Source organism: Bubalus bubalis, chromosome 15 (assembly GCF_019923935.1).
Source record: "Bubalus bubalis isolate 160015118507 breed Murrah chromosome 15, NDDB_SH_1, whole genome shotgun sequence".
Lineage (NCBI taxonomy): Eukaryota > Metazoa > Chordata > Mammalia > Artiodactyla > Bovidae > Bubalus > Bubalus bubalis.
In genome coordinates, this window is record NC_059171.1 from 51,384,511 (window position 1) to 51,410,361 (window position 25,851).

Consider the following 25,851-nt stretch of genomic DNA (forward strand, 5'->3'; position numbering starts at 1 on the left):
TCCAGCGTTTCTCATGATGTACTCTGCATATAAGTTAAATAAGCAGGGTGACAATATACAGCCTTGACGTACTCCTTTTCCTATTTGGAACCAGTCTGTTGTTCCATGTCCAGTTCTAACTGTTGCTTCCTGACCTGCATACATATTTCTCAAGAGGCAGGTCAGGTGGTCTGGTATTCCCATCTCTTTCAGAATTTTCCACAGTTTATTGTGATCCACACAGTCAAAGGCTTTGGCATAGGCAATAAAGCAGAAATAGATGTTTTTCTGGAACTCTCTTGCTTTTTTGATGATCCAGCGGATTTTGGCAATTTGATCTCTGGTTCCTCTGCCTTTTCTAAATCCAGCTTGAACATCTGGAAGTTCACGGTTCACGTATTGCTGAAGCCTGGCTTGGAGAATTTTGAGCATTACTTTACTAGCATGTGAGATGAGTGCAATTGTGCGGTAGTTTGAGCATTCTTTGGCATTGCCTTTCTTTGGGATTGGAATGAAAACTGACCTTTTCCAGTCCTGTGGCCACTGCTGAGTTTTCCAAATTTGCTGGCATATTGAGTGCAGCACTTTCACAGCATCATCTTTCAGGATCTGAAATAGCTCAACTGGAATTCCATCACCTCCACTAGCTTTGTTCGTAGTGATGCTTTCTAAGGCCCACTTGACTTCACATTCCAGGTTGTCTGGCTCTAGGTCAGTGATCACACCATCGTGATTATCTGGGTCATGAAGCTCTTTTTTGTACAGTTCTTCTGTGTATTCTTGCCACCTGTTCTTAATATCTTCTGCTTCTCTTAGGTCCATACAATTTCTGTCCTTTATCATGCCCATCTTTGCATGAAATGTTCCCTTGGTATCTCTAATTTTCTTGAAGAGATCTCTAGTCTTTCCCATTCTGTTGTTTTCCTCTATTTCTTTGCATTGATGGCTGAGGAAGGCTTTCTTATCTCTTCTTGCTATTCTTTGGAACTCTGCATTCAGATGCTTATATTTTTTTCCTTTTCTCCTTTGCTTTTTGCTTCTCTTCTTTTCACAGGTATTTGTAAGGCCTCCCCAGACAGCCATTTTGCGTTTTTGCATTTCTTTTCCATGGGGATGGTCTTGATCCCTGTCTCCTGCACAATGTCACGAACCTCATTCCATAATTCATCAGGCACTCTATCTATCAGATCTAGGCCCTTAAATCTATTTCTCACTTCCACTGTATAATCATGAAAGGGCCCTTATGTTATTCTAACTACCCCTACAGCAGTTAATGTTGCAGATATTGTCCCTTGGATCCATCATATGAGGGTGAAGAGAACATACCACACAGACCCAAAAAACACTGAGTGGACTGCACAGAGGGACCCCGCTGACCCTCGAGAGACTAAGACCATCCTTAAGAAGAAGGAAAAGAAGATCCTGGATGAGCCCCTTCAGGATGAAGTCGCACAATCAACTCCTGCTGCTTGGCCTCATCAATGTGATTTTGAATTTAACTTCCGTTTCAACTCAGGACAATGTTTTCATCTCACGGGCACATTCCTACGCAGACTTCCACAACACTTCCAACTGCTGGGTATGTAGGGCTATGCCTCTGTCAGTGACGGATGGACTTCCTTTGTGGGTGTCATCGCTCTGCCAAGGAGATTTTAAACCACTCTGCTCTTTTCTGGGATGATAAAAAGAGACTTTCCTCTCTCTTGTCAATCATAACCTCTCCTTGCTCTCTTTGTGTAAGACCTACAGTCAATAGACTTGGGTCATGGGGTTACATTTGATATAAATGCCAGTGTAAAAAAGCCTAACCTACTTGTTGTAAATCTACCCCGGTAGCCCCAGTAAATCTACCTTATTTACATGCTAGGTGGACAAGATCCATGTTTCAATGATATGAGTATATTTCTGCCTTATTTGTATCTTCCACAGGGACAACAGATATCATGATTAACGTAGAGGCCTTGACTAATTTCACAAAACAGGCCCTCCTAGATGGAACAAAAGCCATCCAAGCCTTAAATGAAGAGCAAATCCAAATGAGAAAAGCGGTAATTTATAATAGAATGGCTTTGGACATACTTACAGCTGCTCAAGGAGGGACCTGTGCTATAATTAAGGTTGAATGTTGTGTATACATTCCTGACTTATCTGGCAATGTATCGACTGCTTTAGATGACATGAAAAACCAGGTAAAAGCAATGTCAAATGAAAACATTCCTTTCTGGACTTTGGTCCTATCTTGGGTGAAGGGCAATTGGTGGAAAACTATATTTACCACTGTTATAGTTGCCTTGATAGCTCTGCTTTGTGGACCCTGAATTTTACAATGCATTATGAACTCTGTAATCCGAAGGTTGATGTCATTCTTCCAAATTGGTGGTCGGAGAGCCAGGGTGCAATACATCCCTATGAATGATGCTCATAATATGAGTTAAGAGCATCAAGAGGCGGGAATGAAGAAGGAATTCATAGGGCCTGGACTCCATCTTAGGCCTGTTCATGCTGATCATGCTCAGCCACTTTTCTAATGAACTCTGAACTCTGTTTAGTGCCTATGAAAACAACAGAAGGATAAGACCCCCTCCAGACCGGGGAACCTTGAAGATTGTATCTAGGTTACTCATCGCCTAAGAGAAACCATACATTGATCACCCCTTCCTCCAGACAGGCCATAAATTTTTCTGTGTCTATCAGAGTGTAACCTTGGGTTTATTGATTATTGGCTAATTGTTTGACTGTTTGAGCACATGAGCACATAGCACGGGAATGATGGGGTTATTGGGATTGTATTTTCCTTGGTTTATGTAAGTCTCAAGGAATTTGGAGTGGTGGCTTCAGACACGTACACATGGGGTATAAAAGATTTTCACAAATGCTGGTCGGGGTCCTTGGCTGAGAGGAGACTCTGCCTTGGGCCCGCCGGTGTAATAAACTGCACTCCACTGTCTGCATCGTCCTTCTGAGTGAGTTTGTTTCCTGGAATGCGTGGCTACAACACCGACTCATTGGAAAAGACACTGATGCTGGGAAAGAGTGAAGGCAGGAGGAGAAGGGGACAGCAGAGGACGAGATGGATGGCCTTACCAGCTCAGTGGACATGAGTCTGAGCAAACTCCGAGAGGCTGTGAGGGACAGGGAAGCCTGGCGTGCTGCAGTCTTTGGGGTCTCAAAGAGTCAGACACGACCTACTGACTGAACAACAACTATATATATATGTATGTATATTTGTACAATAAATATTTGTACAATAAATCTGTACAATTTATTGCTGTTTTTGTACTCCCCCTCCAAAGAGAGCTTCAGGATTTAACTGAAATATTTGATCACAAAGAGTCAGGCTAAGCGATCAAATATCAACAACAGAAAGAACTACTCACAGCGTTGTCTGGAGTGGTGGGAGAGCCGAGGCACCTTAATCACTTAGCACAGTACTTAGCACATGGTAAGCACCGTCTAAGGTTCGCTCTGCTTAATACAGCTATTATCTTAATGTAAAGAAGTCCACCACACCCCGGCTGGAGGGCCCAGGAAGACGTGTGGGTTTAGCCTGTGGCTTCGGGTAGCCCCTTGCACACAGTCCTAGGCATCCGGGGGTGTGTTTTGCCCTTTTCAAAGGCTAGCCATGGCTTTCTGCCCCTCCCCTCTTCTGGCTGAAGGAGCGGGAAATAAGCAGTCAGAGCAGCTGGGCATCCCTTCTCCTCCTGCTTCCTCCTCCATCTCCACCTCTCCCCACATCCCAAGGAGGAAGAAAGGAGCAGATGGGGGAAATGAAACAGGACTAGGCTCAGCGCCTTCACAGCAGCACCCAGCTCCCAATGGCTGCCAAGGTCCCCGGGGAGACGAGATGACAAACAACTTTGGCTTTGTCTTCATTTCTTTATGTGTGACAGTGGGGGCAGGGCCCTGAAGCTGGGACCCCTCCGCTGGAAGGGTGGCCAGACGCCAGGGGAAAACTCCATCCTGCTTTCCAGCCAGCTTCTAAACTGGCCACCTGCTCTGTCTACACAGTCTCTGTGGGCTTTTTCATGACAAGTCAAGTCCCCAGGTCTTTTGGGGATGTGGGGTTTGTGTGAGACGCTGGGGAGCCTGCTTGTCTGATGAGGTCACTGTTCCTTGAGTTATTACCTTGCTGTACTTGGCATGAGTGAGCAGCAGGAATGCCTTGGAACTGTGTTTGTTTGTGAAACATTGAATCCCTGCCTAGTTACGCCCAAGCCAGCCAGGGGCCAGCTTGCCTCCAGACCCCAATCCTTCATATCTCTTCAGTCTTGAGTTCTAGGGACCCGTGTCTATTTCCTGCCTTGGAGCAAAAGGGTTGGAGCCTAGAGGAGGCAGGTGGGGCAGGGGTCAGCATGTCTCCTCGGGGCCTGTGGGCTCCTGGGCCCATATGCTTTGTAGGTTCCATCTGAAGGGTCATTTTGTTGGTAGGGAGTGTTGGCAGGAGGCCAGGGCAGCATTTGGCAGTGAGCGGGCTGAGCCGTTTGAATTCTCGGTGAAGTCAAAGGAGTGGTCAGTGCCTCCACTTCCTGCCTGGGAGCCACGGCCGTTGGCCGGCACTAGCCTGGCCAGACAAGCGGCCACCTCGGGCTGTAGACAGGGTTGGGGTTGGGGTGGAGGGGAGGGAGCAGGTAGCCGGGGGACCCCCCCCCCCCACCAGCTGGAGCCTGCCAGCTGATGACGGGCCTGGCCCTGGAGTCTGGCTCCAGGCTCTGAAAACACTTCTATTCTGGGCCTCTGACAAGCTCCTCAGCCCTCCCTCCTGTCTTGAGCTTCCTGAGTCACTTCTCCCCACTCCCAGCTCTGCTTCTTTCTCAATGGAGTGGATTATCACCATACCATATGGTAGAAAAGCAGTTCCCAATTCATAAAGTCCTTTTATGCACCAGCTCTCTTCTGAACTTTCATCCGTCTGTGAGGGCCACCGGGCAGGTAATTAAATCATCGTGTCCCAGATGAGGGATAATGGAGGCTCAGAGAAATGTAAGCAGCTTGACCAACTGGGCACACATAACACACGACACACGACATACACATACACACAGACGCACTGCCAATCAGCATGGGGCTGGGTCTAGAATCAGATTTCCTGCCGGGAGCCTGGCACTCATCCCCACCCCTAGGTGACTGTGGCGTACCAGACGTGGGCACGTGGGGCCCTGCGGGACCACCTGTGGTGGCCGCTTCCTTTCCTCTTCGTGGAGGACGTTTGCTTTTCTGGTATACTGCACTTGGAATCCCGGAGAAGGCAATGGCAAGCCACTCCAGTACTCTTGCCTAGAAAATCCCATGGATGGAGGAGCCTGGTGGGCTGTAGTCCATGGGGTCGCTACGAGTCGGACACGACTGAGCAACTTCACTTTCACTTTTCACTTTCACGCAATGGAGAAGGAAATGGCAACCCACTCCAGTGTTCTTGCCTGGAGAATCCCAGGGACGGCAGAGCCTGGTGGGCTGCTGTCTATGGGGTCGCACAGAGTCGGACACGACTGAAGCGACTTAGCAGCAGCAGCAGCAGCACTTTGAATCCAAGGGATTTAAAACACTGGTGGTGATAAGCAGAACTCTAGAAAAAGTAGAGAAAGTAGCCTGAATTTGCTTCCTCTTTCTGGGCTCCTTTCTTCCCTCCTTTCCTCAGCATTTCACCTTCTCCTTATCTCCTGAGCCCCAAGAAACACTCTTTTCTATTCCTTCATTCACATACTCTAGGCGCAAGTGGCTGATACAGTTTAAAGGGTTCTTCCTCCAGACTGTAGCCCACCTGACAATTATGTGGTCTATGCCTCAGCTTGTAAGACAGCCACATCCAAATACATCGTTTCTAGGAAGAAGACACAAGCACACATTTTTGACATCTGGCATTGCCTGGGTGAAGGACCCATGAGAGAATCAACGCCGGCCCTGGTGCTGAGTTGGCTCTGTAGCCCATGCACCCTAGTGCTGGGCGTTACCTCCAGAAGCTGGTCCAGGGGGTGGTCTGCCAGGGGCCCAGGGAGGGGCTGAGTAACCAGGTCTGGGTGGGTGGGTGCTTCAGGGAGCTCTGGGCATTGATCTTTACCATGTGTGGGAGCACTGCCACGCTTTCCCACGCGACCGCCATACTGCTGCATATTGGCTGCGTATTCACGCCCACATTTCGTGGCATCTTTTCCAGGACATTTGGAGGAAGACATCATGTTTTCTCTTTAACTCCTGTGGACACTGAGTCTCCCTGAGGTTCAACAGCTTCTCAAGCTTTCACAGCCAGTGAGCATTTCTGGCATTTGGAGATATCCTGAGCATCGGAGTACCTGAGATGAGAGGCCATTCCCGGGATAAAGGAGCTTGGAGCCCTGGGTGGACAGAGGATGCTGGGAGGGCTCAGGCTTCAGTAGAGGTTAAGGAGCAGGGGGAGGGAAATGGAGGAATGAAATGGGGGGTGTGCATTTATGCAGGTTGGGAGGATGGCCGGGGTTGGGGGGGCGGGCACTGAGAAACCGAGAACAAGCTGCTGCCACGACAGTTTTACCGTGGCCAGAACTAGTCCTGACGGAAACACAGCAACCGTTCCCAGTGTTTGCTTTGCCTCTTGCCCTCTATCTGAACATGGTCGCCCAGAGAATGCGATCTCTTGGAGCGCTGGCTGCGGCCCTTGATTTCAGAAATAGCTGTGTCTTGTTCACCAGGGGCTGCCAATTCATCCCGAGCTCTGGTATCTGTGAACCAAAGCTGGCTGGTGTTGAGTGGGGTCTCTCCCTCAAGCACTCTGGGGCCTGGATGGTCAGAGAGTAGGAAATTCAACCTGCTCTTCTGTAGCTGGAGTCCGAAACGTGGGTCAGCACTTGCCCAGAATTCCAGGTAGCCTTCCCTCCTGAGGGCTGGATTGCCACTTAGGCCCGCAGACAAAACCCTGGCTGTTTGCCTCCAGGGAAGAAGGGAGTTTAGCCTCATGGCAAACTGTATTCCTAGGGGCTGGCCCAGGGCTCTGAGGCGTCCCAGAGAACAGAGGGAGGGCCTAGGGGTGAGGTGGTCCGAGGCTCCGTACTTGTCTCCATGCAGACCCAACAAGGGGCTGGACCAGGTGGGCAGAGGCCCAGCTGCCCTGTCAGTGATGGAGTCCCACGTCAGTCCTTCTTAAGTCAGTTCCCCTCCCTCGGCAGCACACGCCCCTCCCGACCTACATGCTCCCTCCCAACAAAGGACATTCCTAGTGTCGTGTGGGTTGGAAAAGCATTTCCAGAGATGAGGGCAGAATGAGAGGAGAACAGAGTTTTGGTAGAGCGTGGAGACGCTAGTAGAACAGCGGGCCTGCTCAAGAAGAGTCCTCGCATTTCAAGGGCTTCTGCTGCTGTCACTTCAGTTGTGTCCAGCTCTTTGCAACCCCATGGACTGTAGCCCGCCAGGCTCCTCTGTCCATGGGATTCTCCAGGCAAGAATATTGGAGTGGGTTGCCATGCCGTCATCCAGGGGATCTTCCCAAACTAGGGATCAAACCCACGTCTCTTATGTCTCCTGCATTGGCAGGCAGGTTCTTTACCACTAGTGCCACCTGGGAAGCAAGGGCTAGTAACCAATTTTTATAGCCTCGACAAAGAAAATTCCTGCTGGAAGGGTGGCATTAGGTGATGGGTATTTTTACCTAATATGGGGTCAGGGAGCTGGCTGGTTAAGGTCGGGGGGATCATGGCAACGGTTGCTATGGGGCTTAGTCAGTTCTGGAGATGACCGTTGTGTGGGGCCCTGCATCTGTGGCCTTGGTACTAGGCTGTACACCTGTGATCTTGGCCGAGGGCTCTACACACAGATGTGAGTCTTGTTCCACATCCAAAGCGACCTCCCCCTCCACTGTATTTTTCCAGGCATGTGGCCTGGTCTGCAGTATGAACTCTCTCTCCCCCTGCACCATGGCCATGCCTTCACCACAAACCTCTCTTTTAAGAGGCTGACATTCTTAAAAGAAAGAGAAAACTAAAATGCGATCCTAATCCCTAGGAGAGTCATCTTTCGTCTGTGCTTTTCCTTGCGTGTCCGAGGTCTCTGCCAACTTAGAGACAGCATGTCTCATGATTCCTTTTCCAATCCGACTCTGGCTGGGGCTGCGTTTCCTACCCACTGCCCATCTGCCTGCTTTAGGGGCCGGATGGGGGAGGGGCTGCCACAGAGAGCACACAAGTAAGAACCGAAGTATGTGACTGGACTTGGTTCTAACACAGGCGATTTTATTACCCTAAATGTCTTGGAATCCCTGTTGCCTCTGGCTCCAGAGGTCTCCGGGCTCCAGCATTCCCGGACAGCCATCTGCAGCCAGGCTGGGCGTTCTCCGGCAAGTGGCAGTGACGTGAGTCACGGGGGCGGTCGCCAGGAAAGCTGCCCAGAGGGTGGGCACAGAGCGATGGCCACTGGGCCCCCTGGGGTTTGTGGTGGGGACTGGGGGGCAGCATTTCAGTGAGGCGAGTGAACCCTGAGAGCGCAGGTTGGGCCAGGCCAGGGCTGGGCAGAAACGAGCCTGGTGCTGACTGCTGGGCAGGGCTGTAATATCAAAACCAGACATTGTCTCTGGATGGAAAGAGCATGCTGGGTCCTTTCTTGCAATCCTTTTCATTTAGGTAAAGGAGCAATTAGGTCCAGATACATAATTCTTTCCTTTTGTGAAAGCCCACTCCCATCCAGCGAAGAAGCCCCAGGCATACTCTTGTGGGCATTTATTAATGTCACAAAGCATACTTTATTTTTATTTGAATTGGCCAATGGAAATGTTCTACATGAGGCAAACACTTCATCATGAAATTTTTAAATGAAAAATAAATAAGCTCCATCCTACATATATCTCCAGCTGCCACATACAAATAGAGGACATCAGTTGTAAAGTAAATAAGTTAAAATAAATAGTTGTAGGATAGTCTGACAGGTCCAATGTAAATCACCTATTCCCTCCCTATCTTTGTTCCAGGCCCCTTCATCTGTTCACTGTAAGAATATTACACAGTCCACTGTGGCCCTTATTGAAAGAGCCCTTGATGTCCACATCTCCAAGTCATGTTCTGTTGGGAGGACTGGGTGTTCAGTCAAAAACAACAGTTGAAGAGCAGAGGTCAGCAAGGTGAAAGCCCAGGCCTCTTACCCCCATGTCGTCTTACATTTCACCTGGAGATATGGAAGCAGGTAATTCCCAGAGCAGAAAGCAACACACGCCCATGAAGCAGCAGCATGTGAATAACTGTTGTGTCTGAGACCAGTGATGTTGGCAAAAGTTTTCCTTTGTACTAAGAAATGGCAATTTCCAACCTGGTCTCAGATTAAATTTCACCATGGAGTCGCTGGTTTTGTTAAATGAGTTGGGTTAGTTTAAGCTTCTGAATTAGAAAACAAACCTTCTGGAAGCAGACTTGAGGCCACAAATGACAAATATACAAGGCATGTCCCATTGATCAGCTCCACAGGCAGACATTACCAATTGATCACTACATTCCTTTATCTCAGATTCCAGCCCCACACAGCACTCCACGCAGCCTGTGCCAATCATTTATGTCCTGTGTTCCTGCCTTGAGAATCCCAGGGATGGGGGAGCCTGGTGGGCTGCCGTCTGTAGGGTCGCACAGAGTTGGACACGACTGAAGCGACTTAGCAGCAGCAGCAGCAGCATTTGAGATGAAGTTTATTTACTAGCCTTGGATCTTCTCTATGTTCTCAATGTTCTGTAGAAAGGAGTAGATACAACATAGGCATTGAACCCATGATGCCAGCTATGGGTTGGGTGCCTTCAGACTTGTCATTTAACTGCTTTAAAGCTGTGTCTACTAAATGGGAAAGGCCACCTACTCAGAGTTGATAGGAAGATTGGGATAATGTATGTGAAGAGCTCAGAATCGCACCTGGCACACAGTAGGCATATAATAAATGATAGCTGTCATAATCATGTTATTATTTTAAGGCTATTGACATTGCTAATAGAATTGATGATGACATTTCCATTAAAAGAAGGAAAGCATAATATTATATATTAGGTTGAACCCTATGAAATTGATAATTATTTTCAACCTACAAAAATAAGAATTTCTTGTTCAGTGTTACACATAATGATGCATTTCATTTATATCATGTACTTGTTCTAACCTTGTCAAATTGCTTCCTTCAAAGACTGCCCCAGAGACATATTCTTAAATCAGCTGCTAGAATAAGCAAAGCAAGCAGTCTAGTACAGAGGATGAGGACCTGTATTTAGTATCTGGTATCTAGTTCCATACCCTCTTAAGGCCTCAGCTTTCCCATCTGTAGACTGGGAATACTTGTGCTTTCTTTAACAGGAATTTTGTGACTGTAAGAGGTGATGGATGGGAGAACGCTTTTAAAAGCTAAAATAATCATACCCAAGCAAGGTATTATTCATTCCACTAGACTGTGCCACTTCAGAAAAGATTAGCATTCAAAATTTTAAATCATGTTTTTCTATAGAAAAATCACATGTAAAAGAATAGAGAATTCATGCAATCATGCCAAATGATCATCAAAACTGATCTTGACGATACCCTCAAGTGGATATTAGAACTACTAAGTAAATACATAGAGTGCTTTGTCACTAAAAATCATACCTCATCAAGATGAAATAAATACAGCAACAGGAACAGTGAGAACCAGTGTGTTTACAAGTGCCTCAAATGTCAAACTCTTACATTTATACCAGAAATTAGAACAACTCCCAAGGAAGACTGAGGAATTGTCTGCTTGATTCCTTGGAGGTCTTTAAAATGGGTTGGGAAAGTGGGTTTGATTTTGGTGCCATTTTGCTTAAACATAGGGATATAAACTTGATGACCTCCCAAAGTCACTTTGAGACCAACGGCTGTATCGATTCGAAGAAGGGAACAGTTTCCTTCTGCCTTCGAGGGAGGTTTCTGTCCCATGTCCTCAGCCAGGGTGACTAGTTAGTGTTGGAGGGTGACGGCACATCCAGCTACTAGCAGAGGTGAATATGTGGCTCCGTTCCGATCCGGAAGTTTCCTCCCCTTGTGCAGTGAACTGGGGCCAGCGCAGGGCACTTGGGCCGGGGGGGTCATCTTTAGTCAGCCTCGAAGGCGCTGTTGGTAGCTCCCACATACTCAGACTTCTTCTTGTGCCTGGTCCACATTTTCCGGAGGATGCTGGGCATGCCGCAGGGAGCACTTCCTGTTAGCGGGAGGGAGGCTTCTGCTCCCTGGGGGAGGGTTGGAAATTCTTCCGTCATCTTCTTGAGGTGTCTGGATCTACAGAAAAGCCGAGGTGGGCGGGGAGAGTGGTCACTCTGCTGAGCCTGACTGTTAACTGTTGCCCTCGACAAGTGTAGCTGGAACGTCTGTTCCTCCTGGGCCCTTATGACCTGTGACCACATGGAAGGTCACTGTTGGGCCTCACGCAGGAATGACAACCCTCACCCCGCCCCAGGGGGTCCTTGCATGCGGAAGGGAAGGAGGAGAGCCTGGGTCCACTGGCGCATGGATCTCAAGTTCTGCTCTTGTTCCAAACTCTTCTCTCCCACCCCTGCCCCGCCCCTCAACCTGAACGATTTTGCTGGAAAGGTCAGACGTCACCATGCGTCAGCTCTTGAAAGTGAACTTACTCTATGACCTCAGTGACTTGACCTCGGCCACCCTCAGTTTCCTCACATGTAGGGTGGAGATAATTTTATCTAACTCTTGGGGGTTTTGTGAGGAGGGAAATAAGACTATATAAAGCACCCGGCACATTGCTGACTTCAATAAAGGTTCATTTTCCTCCTCACTTGCTCTCCTTTAGTGAAAGCGGCCTTTGTTTTCTTTTCTATAGCCAGGGTCCAGGAAAAAAATGACATGAGAATATCTACACTTAGGGACAAAGGGGCCATTTAGAAGAACGCTTTGCAGTAGAGGCAAACGGCTCATTTCTTGAGGGGGTTCATGTTTGCTGGTTACTGCAGCCATCAGCAGCAGCCTTACCTGCTCAGAACAACTAGCTACCAGAACTTAATGCAATTGAAATTAGACTTTTGGGACTTCTCTGGTGGTCCAGTGACTAAGACCCTGTACTTCCAATGCAGGGGCTGTGGGTTCTATCCCTGGTTGGGGAACCGAACTCCCACACGCCTCAAGGTGTGGCAAAAAAAGAGAAAGAAATCATACTTTTCTCTCATCACATCTCAATATGTCGATGGCTTGGTTTTTATTGTTTGTTCTAGACTGCATTCTTTCATCTAAAAGGGCTTCACACTGGCCTGGTCCTCCCTTAACTCCCTCAGCTTTTAAGGTGTGCACCCCTTGGGCTGATATGATAGCCCATGGTCCCTCATCTGTGAGCATGTCACATGTCCCCAGGCATGTGTCTTTCCCATTCGCATATTGTAAAGCTTTTTGAAAAATGATGCAATCATTGGTGCAAGGTCTCCACACATTATCTCATCCAGTTCTCACAATAACCCCTCGAGTGGTTATAATCATCCCCATTTGTTGGTTTTGTTTTTAAAGCAACGAGGACACAGAGGTCTGAATAACTTGTCTGAAGTCACAGCAAGTCAGCGTCAGTGCCAGCCAACCAGGCAGAACTGAGTCAAGGGCCCACACTCTTCGTCATCCCGGAAGCCACTTTTCTGCTCCCTCCAAGTCTGGAGGATTGTAGTGAGGGTGTGGCTATCTTCTTAGTGTTCCACTGAAGGCAGTGGGGTGGTCCTTGGGGGTGTGGGTATTGCTCCGGCTATTCTAGCTGCTGGTTCTAGAGCAGAGTTGACAGTAATGTTGTTGTTGTAGTTTTGTCACTCAATCTTGTCCACTCTAGCGACCCCATGGACTACAGCCCACCAGGCTCCTCTGTCCATGGGCCTGCCCAGGCAAGAATACTGGAGTAGGTTGCCACTTCCTTCTCCAGGGGATCTTTCTAATCCAGATATTGAACCCTTGTCTCCTGCATTGGCCGGTGGATTCTTTACCACTCAGTCACCAGGGAAACCTTAATAGTTACATGCAGGTCATAAATTTGGTTTGAAACCTTTGTATCTTATGTACTTTTTACCTGGGCAGGGGGCCTGAACCTAATGTGTGAGGCATTTCAGGAGGCTCTGTGTATGGCCTGTGATTGTGTGTATGTGTGTGTATATGTGTGTGTGTGTGTGTGTGTGTATGTTAGTCGCTCAGCTGTGTTGGACTCTTTGAGACCCCATGGACTGTGGCCCACCAGGCTCCTCTGTCCATGGGATTCTCCAGGCAAAAATACTGGCTTGGGTTGCCAGTTCCTTCTCCATGCCCTGTGATTAATTTATCTAATTAACCAAAATTCCTCCCAAATGACACTTCTCCAGGTCTAAAGAGTGGCGGTAATAAAGTAGAAACCATCAAAAACACTTGAGCTTAATCCTAGCGAAACAGTCAACGAGGTGCTACAGAGACCCGGGATTATAGCCCTCATTAGAAGGTCATTTATGGCTTCCAGGGATTTTGTTTCAGCATCTCTGTGGGATCTGTCAGCCAGGCCACCTGTTACTCTTCTGCACAGAATGGGAGCAGGTGGGGAACCCCTGGGAGCTTGCTGGAGGCACAGCACTTACCCTCTGGTGAGCACAGCTACGTTCTCCGAGCCCGGGGCTGCCGCCTCCAGGACCGTGGGGGCTTTCACAGAGATCCGGGCCACCGGAGGCATCTGTGTTGTGAGAAGGGAGAGTGAGGTTGTTGCCCTATCCCCAGCTCCCCCACTGGCTGGAGCCACTGGAAAGGACATTGGCTAAGCTGCTGAACCGGCATCAACCTAGGGCAACGGACCTAATTCCGCCTTGGGCCCTAGGCTCCCCTAGGGGGGCATGTCAACGCAGCATTGGGCCCACCCTCGCTTCTGACTCAGTAGGTCTGACGTTGGCCTGAGAAGCCGCCTTTCTAATAAGTTCTCAACTGCTGCTGGTCCCCGGACCCCACTTTGGGAACCACTCACCTAGAGAAACTTGAAAGTGAGCAACTTATTCTAGCCCGAGGCCTCTGTTCCCCCTAGTACCCCCGATCTGTGTCCACTTTGTTGTCAAATCCTGCAGGTTCTCACTTGGAAATGCGGCCAAGTGCAGTGACATTCTCCTCTACTGAGCCTCAGGGCCAGTGACCCGGGGACAGGATCTCCTTGTTTCCCACCAGACCTGCCCCACACCCCAGGCCCCTCCCGGATTTGCAGGGCCTCCCGGCTGAGGGTGGACCAAGGTCAGCTCTGTCCCCTGCTTCATGCGTGTGTGCTCAGTAGCTCTTTCATGTCTGATTCTCTTGTCATCCCATGGACTGCAACCCGCCAGGCTCCTCTGTACATGGGATTTTTCAAGCAAAAACACTGGAGTGGGTTGCCATTTCCTTCTGCAGGGGATCTTCCTGACTGAGGGATAGAACTCAAGTCTCCCGCATTGCAGGTAGATTTTTTACCTGCTGCTCTTTAAGGTCCTCAAAACAGGACTCCCCCTTATCTGCCTCTGTTTCCCCGACATGTCCCAGCAGGGCTGGTCCTGCCTTTTCTGATGCTCACCCACAACTCTGCATCCTCACCCAACCTTTCCTTAACTCTCTGGATTGAGCCTCATCTCTGCCTGCCCTTTAAGGCCACTTCCTCCAGGAAATCTTCACTTAGGCTGGAGCCCAAGTTGATTTATCTCCATCTCTTGGCCTCATGGCACTGAGTCCCTGTGTGTCATGTTTTGGCAACCCACCAATTCCGTGTCTTTACACTTCTGTTTCCTCTGCTTGTGCAGTCTCCCCAGGAATGGCTTGGCCTGGATCAGGGTCTGGGACTTAACCCTTTGCTGGCTCTCCTCTTAAAGGAGGTGGTGAATGCTCAAGAGACATGTACTGAGTTGAGAAGGAACCGGGGGCCTGAGCAGGGCCAGGTCCAGAGTTTGTTCAGTCAGTGGATCTCCCCTTTGCTCCTCCACCCCAAGCCCCAGGGAAGGCTTAAGGTCACTACATTCCTGGAATTGCCGGAAAATTCCAGGTCAAGGACACCAGGATCCACCTTCCCCTGCTCTCCCGTGCTGGCCCAGGGTTGTGGGCAGAGCCACTGTGCCACCTTGTGGCCTCTCGGGAGCTGTCCCTCCGGTCGTGCCAGTGGCCAGAAAATCGCTTCTTCCCCCTCTGTCCTCCGTCCTGTTTCCTCCAGCGCATATTAGCGTCCAGTCAGATTTGACTGTGTGTGCTCTGAATTGCTCTCCCCACCCTGGGATAGAGGGCCTCCAAAGAGCTGCAGGACCCCAACCCCATGGTCTCAGGCCCAGAGGAAAGGGTCAGTCATGCTGCTGCTTTGCCCTCTTGCTGCCCCTCCATTGAGATTACATCTCCATCACCAGCCTGTCCCATCCCCTCTCTCTCTGACTTCCCGATTGCAGCTACCTCTCCAGGGGTGGGGGCAAGTTCATCCAAGGTGATGGACTGCCCTCTTCCCCTTAGCCAGGGCTTGCTGAGGGCAGCGGTTCACGCTGTCAAGCCTGACAACCTTCACTTTGTGGCAACAGCCAAACCACCCTGGGTTGCCCCTGGGTACCGGGTTGAGTCAGGGAGCTCTTGATTGTCCCATCGCTGCCCTTTGGGTGATTTTCCTAATACAGGGATGACCTAAATGAAATAATTGAGTTAGATTTCCTGCCCAGACCAGGAGTGAAGCACTCACATCTCTGCCCAGTCTGTTCCATAAAGACAAGCAGATGGCTGAGGCATTCTCTCCAGTCTGTCCTAGTTCTCATGATCCATGAGTCTTGAGATCTGATGCCCACAGAGTCCAGGACGCCCAAGCTGACCTCTCCTTCAGCCACCACTTCACCCCTTCTCTGCTGACCCTGAGGGTACCCATGTTCCTGCCTGGAAGATGATGAGGGAGATGTGTTTTCACAGGGTGATGCTGAGCTAGACCCAGACACGCACTATGTGATCCCCTTCAGGAAAGGACAAGCCATCCAACTAGGGGTGGGTGAGCCACAGGTGGCTTTGGCTTCTTCAGGTGTCCTTGGCCGCCAAGAGCCACCTCGCCCAAGGTCACCCTCTCCTGGGCAGCCTGCATGCCATGACAGAGTCAGGGGAAAATATAAAACCTTGGTCAATTGGATCCATCTCGGGCAACCCCAGTGGACGACACTTGCCTCAGTACTCCCGGAGGAGGCGATTCAGGGTTCCCTCTGAGATGATGGTGTTGTGTGCTTTCACAGAACTCGAGACCCTTGCATCTCTTTACCCCTATAGCTGTCTCTGGGAATTGGCCAGGCACCTCCACCCAGCAGGGACTTACCACAGAAACTGCCTCCCCCGGCCCCCGTGTGAGATGTCTGCTAGGTGATACCTTCTGTGTGCCTAAGAGCTGAATAGCTGGCAAGAAAGAGAGCAGCAGCCAGTGGTATACCGCTAGTTGACAGGCTTTAGGAACAAAGAACCCTCAGCTGCACTTTTCTGATAATCCCCAGGCCTGGGACAAAGGACGCTTGTTCTCCCTTCATGGCACAGATAGGGCGAGATGTTTAAAGCCTGGAAGATACAGCTAACCAGGCTAGATTACTTACCAAAGCTTTGCCATATGTCCGATTCCCACACAGATTTGCTGATTTGGGTTCTGACGTCCCCACTGCAAAGTTGAACGGAGGGGATGTTACTCGGTGGTACTCTTCTGGTTCTGCATCAATTATATTGTTAGCTAATCAAATCACAAATGTAGGAATTTCTAAGGGCCTTTTTACTGAGCGGCAAAATCACGAACTAGGGTCAGGATTGGGGCGACTGTCGAGTGGGTCGCCTACATTAAATGAGACAATGTTTATGTGTCTTATACTCAGCACATCGCCTGACACAGTAAATATTCAAAAATATTTACTGGCAGTCTTCAGGGGGCTAGAACTAAGATTTAACAAGATCACATGTGTGAAGGTGTTCAGTACAGGGTCTGCCTGTATTAGGTGCCCAGAGGATGTGCCCTTAGCTCCTCCTTCCTTCCTAAGGAGTCACATCACATGACATTATCAGGAGTAAAGTCTTTACAGCTGGGATCAATCATTTAACCTGCGCTCTTGAACGCACCTCTGTGAAAATGAGCCTTCCTCCGATGGGAGGATCGGAGGTTATCAGTGTCCTGAGACACTGGCCTGAGATGTAAGTGAGAACCTTCTTTCTGTGCCTTTATTTCTGAGGCCCATGCTTCTGGGAATCCAGGTGTTGAGCTGAGTAGCTAGTGATGGGTTGGGGGAAGCTGGCCTTTGATGGAGTCCCTCCTGGGGCAGATGTTCCTGGCAGAGCCCCATCCTATCAGACTATAGCATAGAGAACACGCCCATCACCCCAAGGAAAGCATCTCAATGCTAATAAAATGAAGTCACAGGCTACCAAGATCAGACCACGATGTGTCATGCTCTGGCAGAAGTGATGACAGTAGCTTGTATTTTTCAGTATTTACTGTGTCAGGTGCTGTGCTGAGTGTGGGACACATAGGCACCATCTCATTTAATCCTCACTACAATCCTCACTCCTCCAATGTGCTGTGCTCAGTCATGTCCGACTCTTTGTGACTCCATGGACTGTTAGACTGTAGCTCGCCAGGCTCCTCTGTCCATGAGATTCTCCAGGCAAGAATACTGGAGTGGGTTGCCATTTCCTCCTCCAGGGGAATCTTCCCGACCCAGAGATTAAACCCTCATCTCCTGCCTCTCCTGCATTGCAGGTGGATTCTTTACCACTAAGCTATTGGGGAAGTCCTTACAGGCAGACATAATAATAGGTGAGGAAATGCAGTCTTTAAAGATGCACAGCAATTATGATGAAGCTGGGTGAGGATGACTGAGGGAATGGCAAGCTGACCTCTTTTGTCTTGCAGGGCTAGGGAAACTTGACCGAGGGAACCCCTAACCCATTCTGGGAGGAGTTTTTCAGGCAGAGAGACCCAGGGAGGGCAATCCACAGAAAGGACCGTGTCAGGGAAGGTCCAGCATATAACAGAATATAATGAGTGGTCACAGCTCAGGGTTGTTCTGTGTATGGATTGGCGGGGACAGGAGTGTCCCAGGAGGTGGCCCTGGAGAGGGAGCAGAGAACTGGGTCCTGCAGGGCCTTGGGTGTGGTCTGGAGGGCAGCTGGGGGTGGGAGGACACAGTGTTTAATGCAGAGGGATAACAGATTCTGCTGTAGAAGGACCCTCCAGCAGCCTTGTGGAGGGAGAGGGCCTGGTGGCTGAGGACCAAGGTTGGCTGCTACATACCAGGGATGAAGGAAGTCTCACCCAGGTAGCCTGAAGTTGGTACCAAGAAGAGACGAGACCTATGTAGGAGCTGACATTGTCAGTGGTTGGTAATGTGGAGTAGGGATGGGGGAGGACAAGGTGGGAGGTTGGGGTCAACACCCCAGCGATTTACTGGAAAGATGGATAGCAACTCCAGCTGAGAAAGGAAGAGAGGTTTAAAGGTGGAAGACAATCACGTTTGAACAAGTTAATTCTGAGATGTCCGAGGCCACCTTGGTGGAAAGTTTCCACCAGCCCAGGAGGTGGGGTATCACCTTTCCTGGGCACCTAAGGTTCACCTGCTCAAGGCTGCAGGCTGAGAGGGTTTCTCAGCTGGGCCTCTGCCTTCAGAGTCCTGCTATGTCTAAGCTTCCTCAGGGCATATTTCTGCCACATGAGAAGGCTGCAAACCCAGGAGCCTTCTCCTGTAGTTCAGGAGAGAACTGGGTCTCCAGATGTCAGATCCCTGAAACACATGTCCTTCTCACAGGAGGATGGCAGACTTGTGCCTGAGGCCAGTGCCCAGCCTTTCCGGGGAAGAGCACTTGGGCCTGGCTTTGACTCAGACACCCTCCCTCCCTCTCACCCTCCCCTGGAATCTGTCAGATTGTGGGAGCTGAGGGAGTTGAATCCATGCCCAGCTCAATCTTTTTTTTTAACCTGACTCGCACATTCCCTGCATGAGCTGACTGTCACATGCCGGGCAGAGTCTCCTCATTTCATAACTTAGTGTTCTCTCCTCCAGTCCAGGCTTCCACAGGCTGCTTAGGGAGGAAAGGAGCCCCTGAAACTAGGAGTTGGAAGACATTATTCTCTGGAGGGGAAGAGGCAATTAGCTGAGAAACCAGGAGACCTGAGATTTAATCTCAGTTCTGTTGCTAATCAGCGCTGTGACCTACGGTAGGTCAGCTATTTTCCATGGTTTCCATTTCCTCTCCTGTAGATCCACAGCAGGCACTTGCAGAAATCTGTGGGCCTCCACTTTCAGGGTCCAATAGAATCACTGGGGAGCAGGTATGTTAAGACAGATGGCTGAACCCACCCCAGAATTTGACCAAACAGGTCTTGGGTGGGACCCAAAATTTGCATTTCAAGCAAGTTCTTGGGTGATTCTGCTGTTCCTGGGACACCCCTTTGAGAACCACCCATCAGATTGTCTCTAAATCCTTGGTCATCAATATGTTGTCTTGGGTCAACATTGTCAGCATCATCTGGAAGCTTATTAGAAACAAAATCTGGGGCCTTACTCAGTCCTGAATTAGACTCTGTATAAAAACAAGATTCCCAGGTGATTCTCTGGTACATTAAAGTTTGAACAACATGGCTGTAAATTCATTTTATGATTTTATGGAGAAGGTATTCTTTTTTTCCACACACAGGCACCCATCCACCCACCCACCTATATATAGACAGAGAAAAAAAATTATCTCCTCTTAATTTGCAAGGCAGATTGTGGTTTCCCTCATGCTTTCATTTTCTGTTAAAAAAGATATATGTAGCCACTTAACTAGAGAATATAGCTTGATTTATGAGTTCTCATACTTAGGCTCGTAAAAACAGGATCAGTGTGTTTGTAACCAAAGAAGCTTTAGAGATCTAGTCTAAGATCTATGAAGGAGGAAAGAGGGAAGATGGTTGGATGAAGAGCCATACTCAGTGGAGTCTAATTTCAGTTCTTGTAAAATACAAAATAGTTGACACTCCAAAGCTTTGAAAAGGACGTCCAAGACTTTTTGTGTATTTCTGGACTTAAAAATATGAATAACTATAGGCTGTGGGCATAACAGAAATAAACTAAACCAGGAATTAAAGGCAAAACACCATCAAGACTTAAGCAAGCTAGACACAGATTCCTATTTAACTGCTGGAGTGGGAGCCATTTTTTTAAAATAGTGTGGAAGGTAAGACTCTGTTTCCAACTTTCAAAACAAATTTGTTTCTAAATTCTTTTTATAAATTGTTGAAATAGTTTAAGCCATTCAAATTTTAAAAAGTGGGATTTTAAGATGGCAGTTGATAAGTCTGTATAATTTCATACACACACATACAGCATAACGTAAGCTTCTTTTACTTCATGAGTCGTGTCTACACCGTTTCCTCTCCCCCAGAATAGAGTGATTTTTATCTCCTCCTGAATCCCGCAGGACTGCCTCTGGAGCTAGGTGGTAGATGAGAGCATCTTCGCTCGTCAGGCAGACCCAGAAGCCAGTGGTTTAAAGCAGAGGTGTTTTGTGGTGCGGCGGGGGGGCGGGGGGGTGCCGAGAGCAGGTGCATTCAGAGCGGGACCAGCATGCACTGCGGAAGGCGGCGGCCCCACCCCAGCCATAGGTGCACCGCTCACCCGGCCTGATGGAGGACCCCCAGGGAACACCGCGCCGTGGTGGGAGCAAAGCCAAGCCAGGACGCAAACACCGTGGCAGCCACTCTAAGTGGGTCACTGCCCCTCAGGGAGGTCCCAGGGGCCGCAGAGCCGGGATGCACCTACCAGGCCTGGCGGGAGTCTTGGCCGGATGAGGACCCTGCAGCCGCGGGTTCTGGAAGCGGCCCGACCAGCGGCTCTCACCGTCGCGGCGGTCTGTGCGGTGCGGCAGCAGCTCCAGGGGCCGTGGTGCGTAGAGGTCCGACTCGATCACCACCTGCGGGGAGGAGGAAGGACCTGAGTCACCTTGTTCCTCTCCTCGAATCTCAGAACCCACAGCAGAGGCCCAGGCCTGGGACCTTGTGCCAACATGGAACTGCTGGAGCTGTTGTGGGGAGCGGTGAGAAAACCTGGGGGAGACTGGTCCGAGACAGTGAACCGTTGTATTGAACTCCAGCAAGTCAAGGGGTACCACGGTGCAGGAAGATGAGGCTTCTGAGGGTTCCCCACCAGCTGTCCCTTCAAAGAGTCAGAAGTCTGGGCCATCAGGCCCCCAGTGGAGGCCAGCTCCCTGCCTCAGAGCCAAATATGGTTTAACAACAGGACAGGAATATTTTGGCCACCTGATGGAAAGAGCTGACTCATTGGAAAAGACCCTTGGGAAAGATTGAGGGCAGGACGAGAAGGAGGCGGCAGAGGATGAGATGGTTGGATGGCATCACCAACTCAGTGGACATGAGTCTGAGCAAATTCCAGGAGACAGGGAAGGACAGGGCAGCCTGGCATGCTGCAGTCCACAGGGTTGCAAAGAGTCGAACGCGACTGAGGGACTAAACAACAAAAACAACAATTTGAAATGGGGATGGCTCTGGAAATTGGGCTCTTGCAGCCTTTGCATCTCAGTGGGAGCCTTTGTTCATGTAGACCATGGCTTTTTGGATGCTCCATTAGAGAGACCTAGGGAGAGGACTTGGGTCCCACCTGACACCCTGGATGTAAAAAGAAAGAAGCTGTTGGCAAGTGGAGCAGGCACGGTTCCTGGATACTCACACTTCCTCCGCTTTGCAGAATGCCTGTGTCAGGTGGAGCTGTGACATGAATTTCCGTGACTTGTGGCTGATAAGTGGAAATTCTGGCAAGCTAGAATAGAGTGCTACATGCTAAAGTGTTTTCACTACTGATCACCTGCTGAATAGTTGTTTGGGGAAAAGTACATTAAGAAGAATACCACTTTTGTCAGGGTCCACCGAGATGGGCCTTTAAAATTAAAATAAAAATATTTAAATTATTGAAATAATTTAAATGTAAAACTTTGAGACAAATAGTGGTATATTTTATCTTAATTTGAGGGTGAGGTGACAAAGGGAATCTCAACAGCTTTTGGATCTTATCCTGCCTATTTTTTATATATAACTGCAAACGACAGTGGGCTCATTCAGTCCCGTGAAGCAGGTAGAACCTCCAGCATTACACAGCAGCTTCTCTGAGGTTTGGATTCACTCATTCTCTTGCTCACTTGCTCCTTCCTTACACAGACATACTGCGAGGGCACGTTTGTGTTAGATCCTGGCACGGGGTGTATCTGATGAGGTGGACCTATCTCAGCCCTTACAGTCCAGGCTTTGATGAATTCCCCTCTGTTGTCTGCAAAAAACAATTGTGGTTGAAGCTGAAGCAAATAAGACTGAATTTTAAATATTATAATAAGGTGATATTTTATCTTAGTGGAGGAAATTTGGACCTTTAATAAATATCAGGCCACTAGAGAAAGTGGATTCATGACCACACTTCTCATACCAAAATGAGCATCAGACAGGTCAAAGATGAATGTTAAAAAAACAAAAAATGAACACAAGATTATGGCCCAGTATAGCATTTGTTACAGATAATAGGGAATTATCCTTGTGTACATAAAACTCTTGCCAATCAATAAAGAAGAAAAAAACAATAGAAAAATGGGGCCAGAAACCAGCTGGCAATTGATAATAGACATACCAGTGGCCAGTAAATAGGAAGGGTGCTGGACAACCATAATTAAATGTAAATTAAAATCAAGTTGTCTTTTCTCCTATCAGATTGTTGTTGATGATGAAGAAGATGAATCTCCATTTGGGGTCATGCAAACAGGAGTTCAGACCCCAGGTCTGGTACTTTGAGACTACATGCAGTGGGGTCATTCTCTGGATCATCCTTGCTGGTTGGGGCACAGTCCCTGCTGGTCGTTCCCAGAGATTTCAGGAACACAGCAGGCTCTTCCCTCATGTTGTCTGTTTCCTTACCAGTGACTGATCACGTCCCCAACAGAGGGAGGGGAGCTATCACTCTTTGCTTCCATTTATCACAAATAGTCCTTTGCTTAGAAAATTAATTTATCCCCAATTTAGTCATATCTGGCTTAGGAAATTAAATCTTCTCAGGCCCATTTTGGGAACTAGACTCATTAATTTTTTGCCTGTGGAGAAAGCTGATGATAATTCAGGACCATTTAAAACTAGGTCCCTTTCTCCTCTAGGCACTGCTGGAGGTGGGGTTTTTCCCTAATAATTTAAAATATTCTTTTCCACCTTGGCTTTATTGAGGCATAATTGACACATATAGTTGTATACATTTGAGGGGTACAGTATGTTGAGTTGACATGTTTATAAACTGCTAAATGATTAGAAGGGAGGTGTTTCTGCTGGATTTCTAGCAAGCTGGATTTCCAGCAAGCCTGGGGCAGCACTCACAGACCCTACAGCAGCAATGGGTCCCCCTTGAATGTGGACTTCCAGGTCAAACAGGAGAGATGTGAGCCCTGTTACTGGCTTTAAGACCTTTGACTGTCGGCCTCTCGTCACAGGTATTTTAGATTTTACTTTCCTGCTCTCAGCATTCCTCTAATGAGGAGTGAGAACTGGTGTGTTTTCCAACCCATTTTGTAGAAGGAGGAAGTAAGGACATGAAAGCCTGTGAAGTCCAGGGAGGACTTAGCATTTCCTAGCATTTCCTCTTCAGAAAAGGATTCCGTGGCTGATTCATGTTGATGTATGGCAAAAACCATCATAATATTGTAGAGTAATTATCCTCCAATTAAAATGATTTAATTGGATTATTTACCATCTGAGCCACCAGGGAAGCCCAGGAATACTGAAGTGGCTAGCCTATCCCTTCTCCAGGAGATCTTCCCCACCCAGGAATTGAACCAGGGTCTTCTGCATTGCAGGTGGATTATTTACCAGCTGAGCTACCAGGGAAGCCCAAAATAAATTAATTAATTAAAAAAAAAGTCCCTTTGAAGAACAAGAAAGGCCCCCTTTGCACTCCCTTCTCTGCACTGTGGAGGGGAGAGGGGGAGAAGGAAGAGGGAGGGAGAGAGTGCAGAGGCTTCAGCTATTGGGAAGGGAGCCCCGCTGGATGCAAGTTTCCTGGGGTGGGGATGAGGCTGGGTTCTTCCCAGGTCATGACCTAGGGCCCTGGCCCTCAGCAGATTATCTTCTTGGCCCTGAAGGATGCCAACACAGCAAAGGAAAGAGGAGAGGCCTCACCTCAGGAGATTTCCCTTTCTCAGCTGGCCTTGTGCTTCTGTCTCATGCCACACAGTTGGGGAGGCTCTGAGAGGCCTCGGGACAGTGTGTTAGGCCCATACCAGGGAATGGACAGCTGGTTCTGAAGGCTCCCAACAGTCTGGCTTATTCTCTGGTCCAAAGGACCCAATCTAAGTTCCTTGCTGCCGCTAGTTTTAGAACAAACCAATCTGAGAGCAGGCTCTTTAGCTCCTTGACCACAGCGTGAGACTGGGGAAGGGGCAAAGGGGAGACCAGTGTTTAATGTTGGGTTTTCCTTTCTGAGGTTAGCAAATCGCCTGCTGAAAGTAGACAATGAACTCGTGTAACAGCTATATTCTGATAAGTTGATGCTCCTTGGATGGGCTTATGTCAGAGACCTTGGGGCAGGTAGGGAGTCATAAAAACAGGTAGGACCTAGATGATGGAGGATTATCATCATTAGGGGCTGATAGGATCCATAGCAAAGTTCTAGCTCAACTTTCTAATTTTATACACAGGGAGACTGAGGCCAAGGGGAGCCCTGTGTCTTCAAGGTTCAGACCATGGTTTCATGAGCCCTAAGTGACATCCAGGTAAGAATTTTCAAGTGCAAATTGTTTGCATGGTGCATTTTGAAAAAATCAGATCACCAGAAAGAAAAATCAGATCAGCCCTTCTCCACAAGATTGAAATCTGGGGCAAAAGTGACATTTGCAGTCTTACTCTTCCATCTTTCCTGTGGCGGTGCCACTGCTTATTATGAAGAGGCTGTGAATCTTGGTGCCAGTAACCGAGAGGCCTGACTGACCCACGCTTTAGTGTAAATCTATTCCTTTAAGCTACTCTTACGTTGTCTGTAGCATCAGGATAATCAGAATGTCAATTGTTGTTGTTTTTCATTCGCTAAGTCATGTCCAACTTTTTGTGACCCCATGGACTGTAGGCTTCCCTTGCTAGGCTTCCCTGTCCTTCATCATTTCCCAGAATTTGCTGAAACTCATTGAGTTGGTGATGCTATCCAACCATCTCATCCTCTGCCGCCCCCTTCTCCTTTTGCCATCAATCTTTCCCAGCATCAGGGTCAATAACATTGCCTAAGAATCAGAGAGGGTGCAGGGGAAAAACCTAGTAAAACTGTCTAGAGAAGGGAGAGTGTGTGACTGTAGAAGAAGAAGATGTAAATTACGAGTGGTCCACAGAGGGAGAAACTGCAGCACCAAGAATGAGTCAGAGAGGAAAGAGATATTTGTAAAGGAAGAAAACTGACATGGTATGGTATAGCCCAAGGGGTGAGACTAGATGCAAATAAGAATTTCAGGGAAAAGTCGTAAATACTGGTACGTAAGAGCAGTTGCAAAAGACCTTTCCTGTCTTTTCTAATTTGAATGTATGGCTGAATGTGAGTTTTATGAGCAGAGGATGAGTCAGGCAGTTAGGGGAAATCAGAAATTCAGAGGAGAGCTCAAAGGCCAGAGAGTGTTATTAAGCTCTCTTACCTGTAGGAAGATTGCATATTTGAAGACAAGATCCTAACTTCTGTTTTGTTTGTTTTTAAATCAAAAGCAATTTTTTATATGTATTCATATACTTGAGTCATTTTTTTCTCAAAGTAAAAATATTTTAGAGAGGGAGAGTCATAAACTATAAACATAGCAGTCTTTTTCAGAAATTTCCATTCCCAGGAAAGCTGAGAGCTTGGTTCTATGGAGTTTTGTTGTTGTTTTGTCGCTAAGTCACGTCCAACTCTTTGTGACCCATGGACTGCAGCACACCAGGCTCCCTTGTCCTGCGTTGTCACCTGGA

At 48.5% G+C, this 25,851-nt stretch overlaps 1 protein-coding gene and 1 long non-coding RNA gene across 3 annotated transcripts in view; one reads left to right on the forward strand and one right to left on the reverse strand.

The window, feature by feature from the left end:
- VXN (vexin) overlaps positions 1-25,851 on the reverse strand; it is a 64,619-nt gene that overhangs the window by 29,436 nt on the left and 9,332 nt on the right. Inside the window, exons 3-6 of one of the 2 annotated variants that reach the window (XM_006044578.4) lie at positions 20,651-20,801; positions 16,463-16,524; positions 13,502-13,593; positions 9,547-11,195 (exon numbers count right to left, since the gene is read on the reverse strand). In XM_006044578.4, coding sequence (XP_006044640.1) covers positions 11,012-11,195; positions 13,502-13,593; positions 16,463-16,524; positions 20,651-20,801 — 489 coding nt within the window. In that variant the 3' untranslated portion in view covers positions 9,547-11,011. Of the gene's footprint in view, positions 1-9,546; positions 11,196-13,501; positions 13,594-16,462; positions 16,525-20,650; positions 20,802-25,851 lie in introns of those variants that run through there. The other variant, XM_006044580.4, reaches the window with a different exon arrangement.
- LOC112579168 overlaps positions 24,565-25,851 on the forward strand; it is a 49,549-nt gene continuing 48,262 nt past the window's right edge. The window contains exon 1 of the long non-coding RNA XR_003103622.3: positions 24,565-24,641. This is a non-coding gene — a long non-coding RNA (uncharacterized LOC112579168). The remainder of the gene's footprint in view (positions 24,642-25,851) is intronic.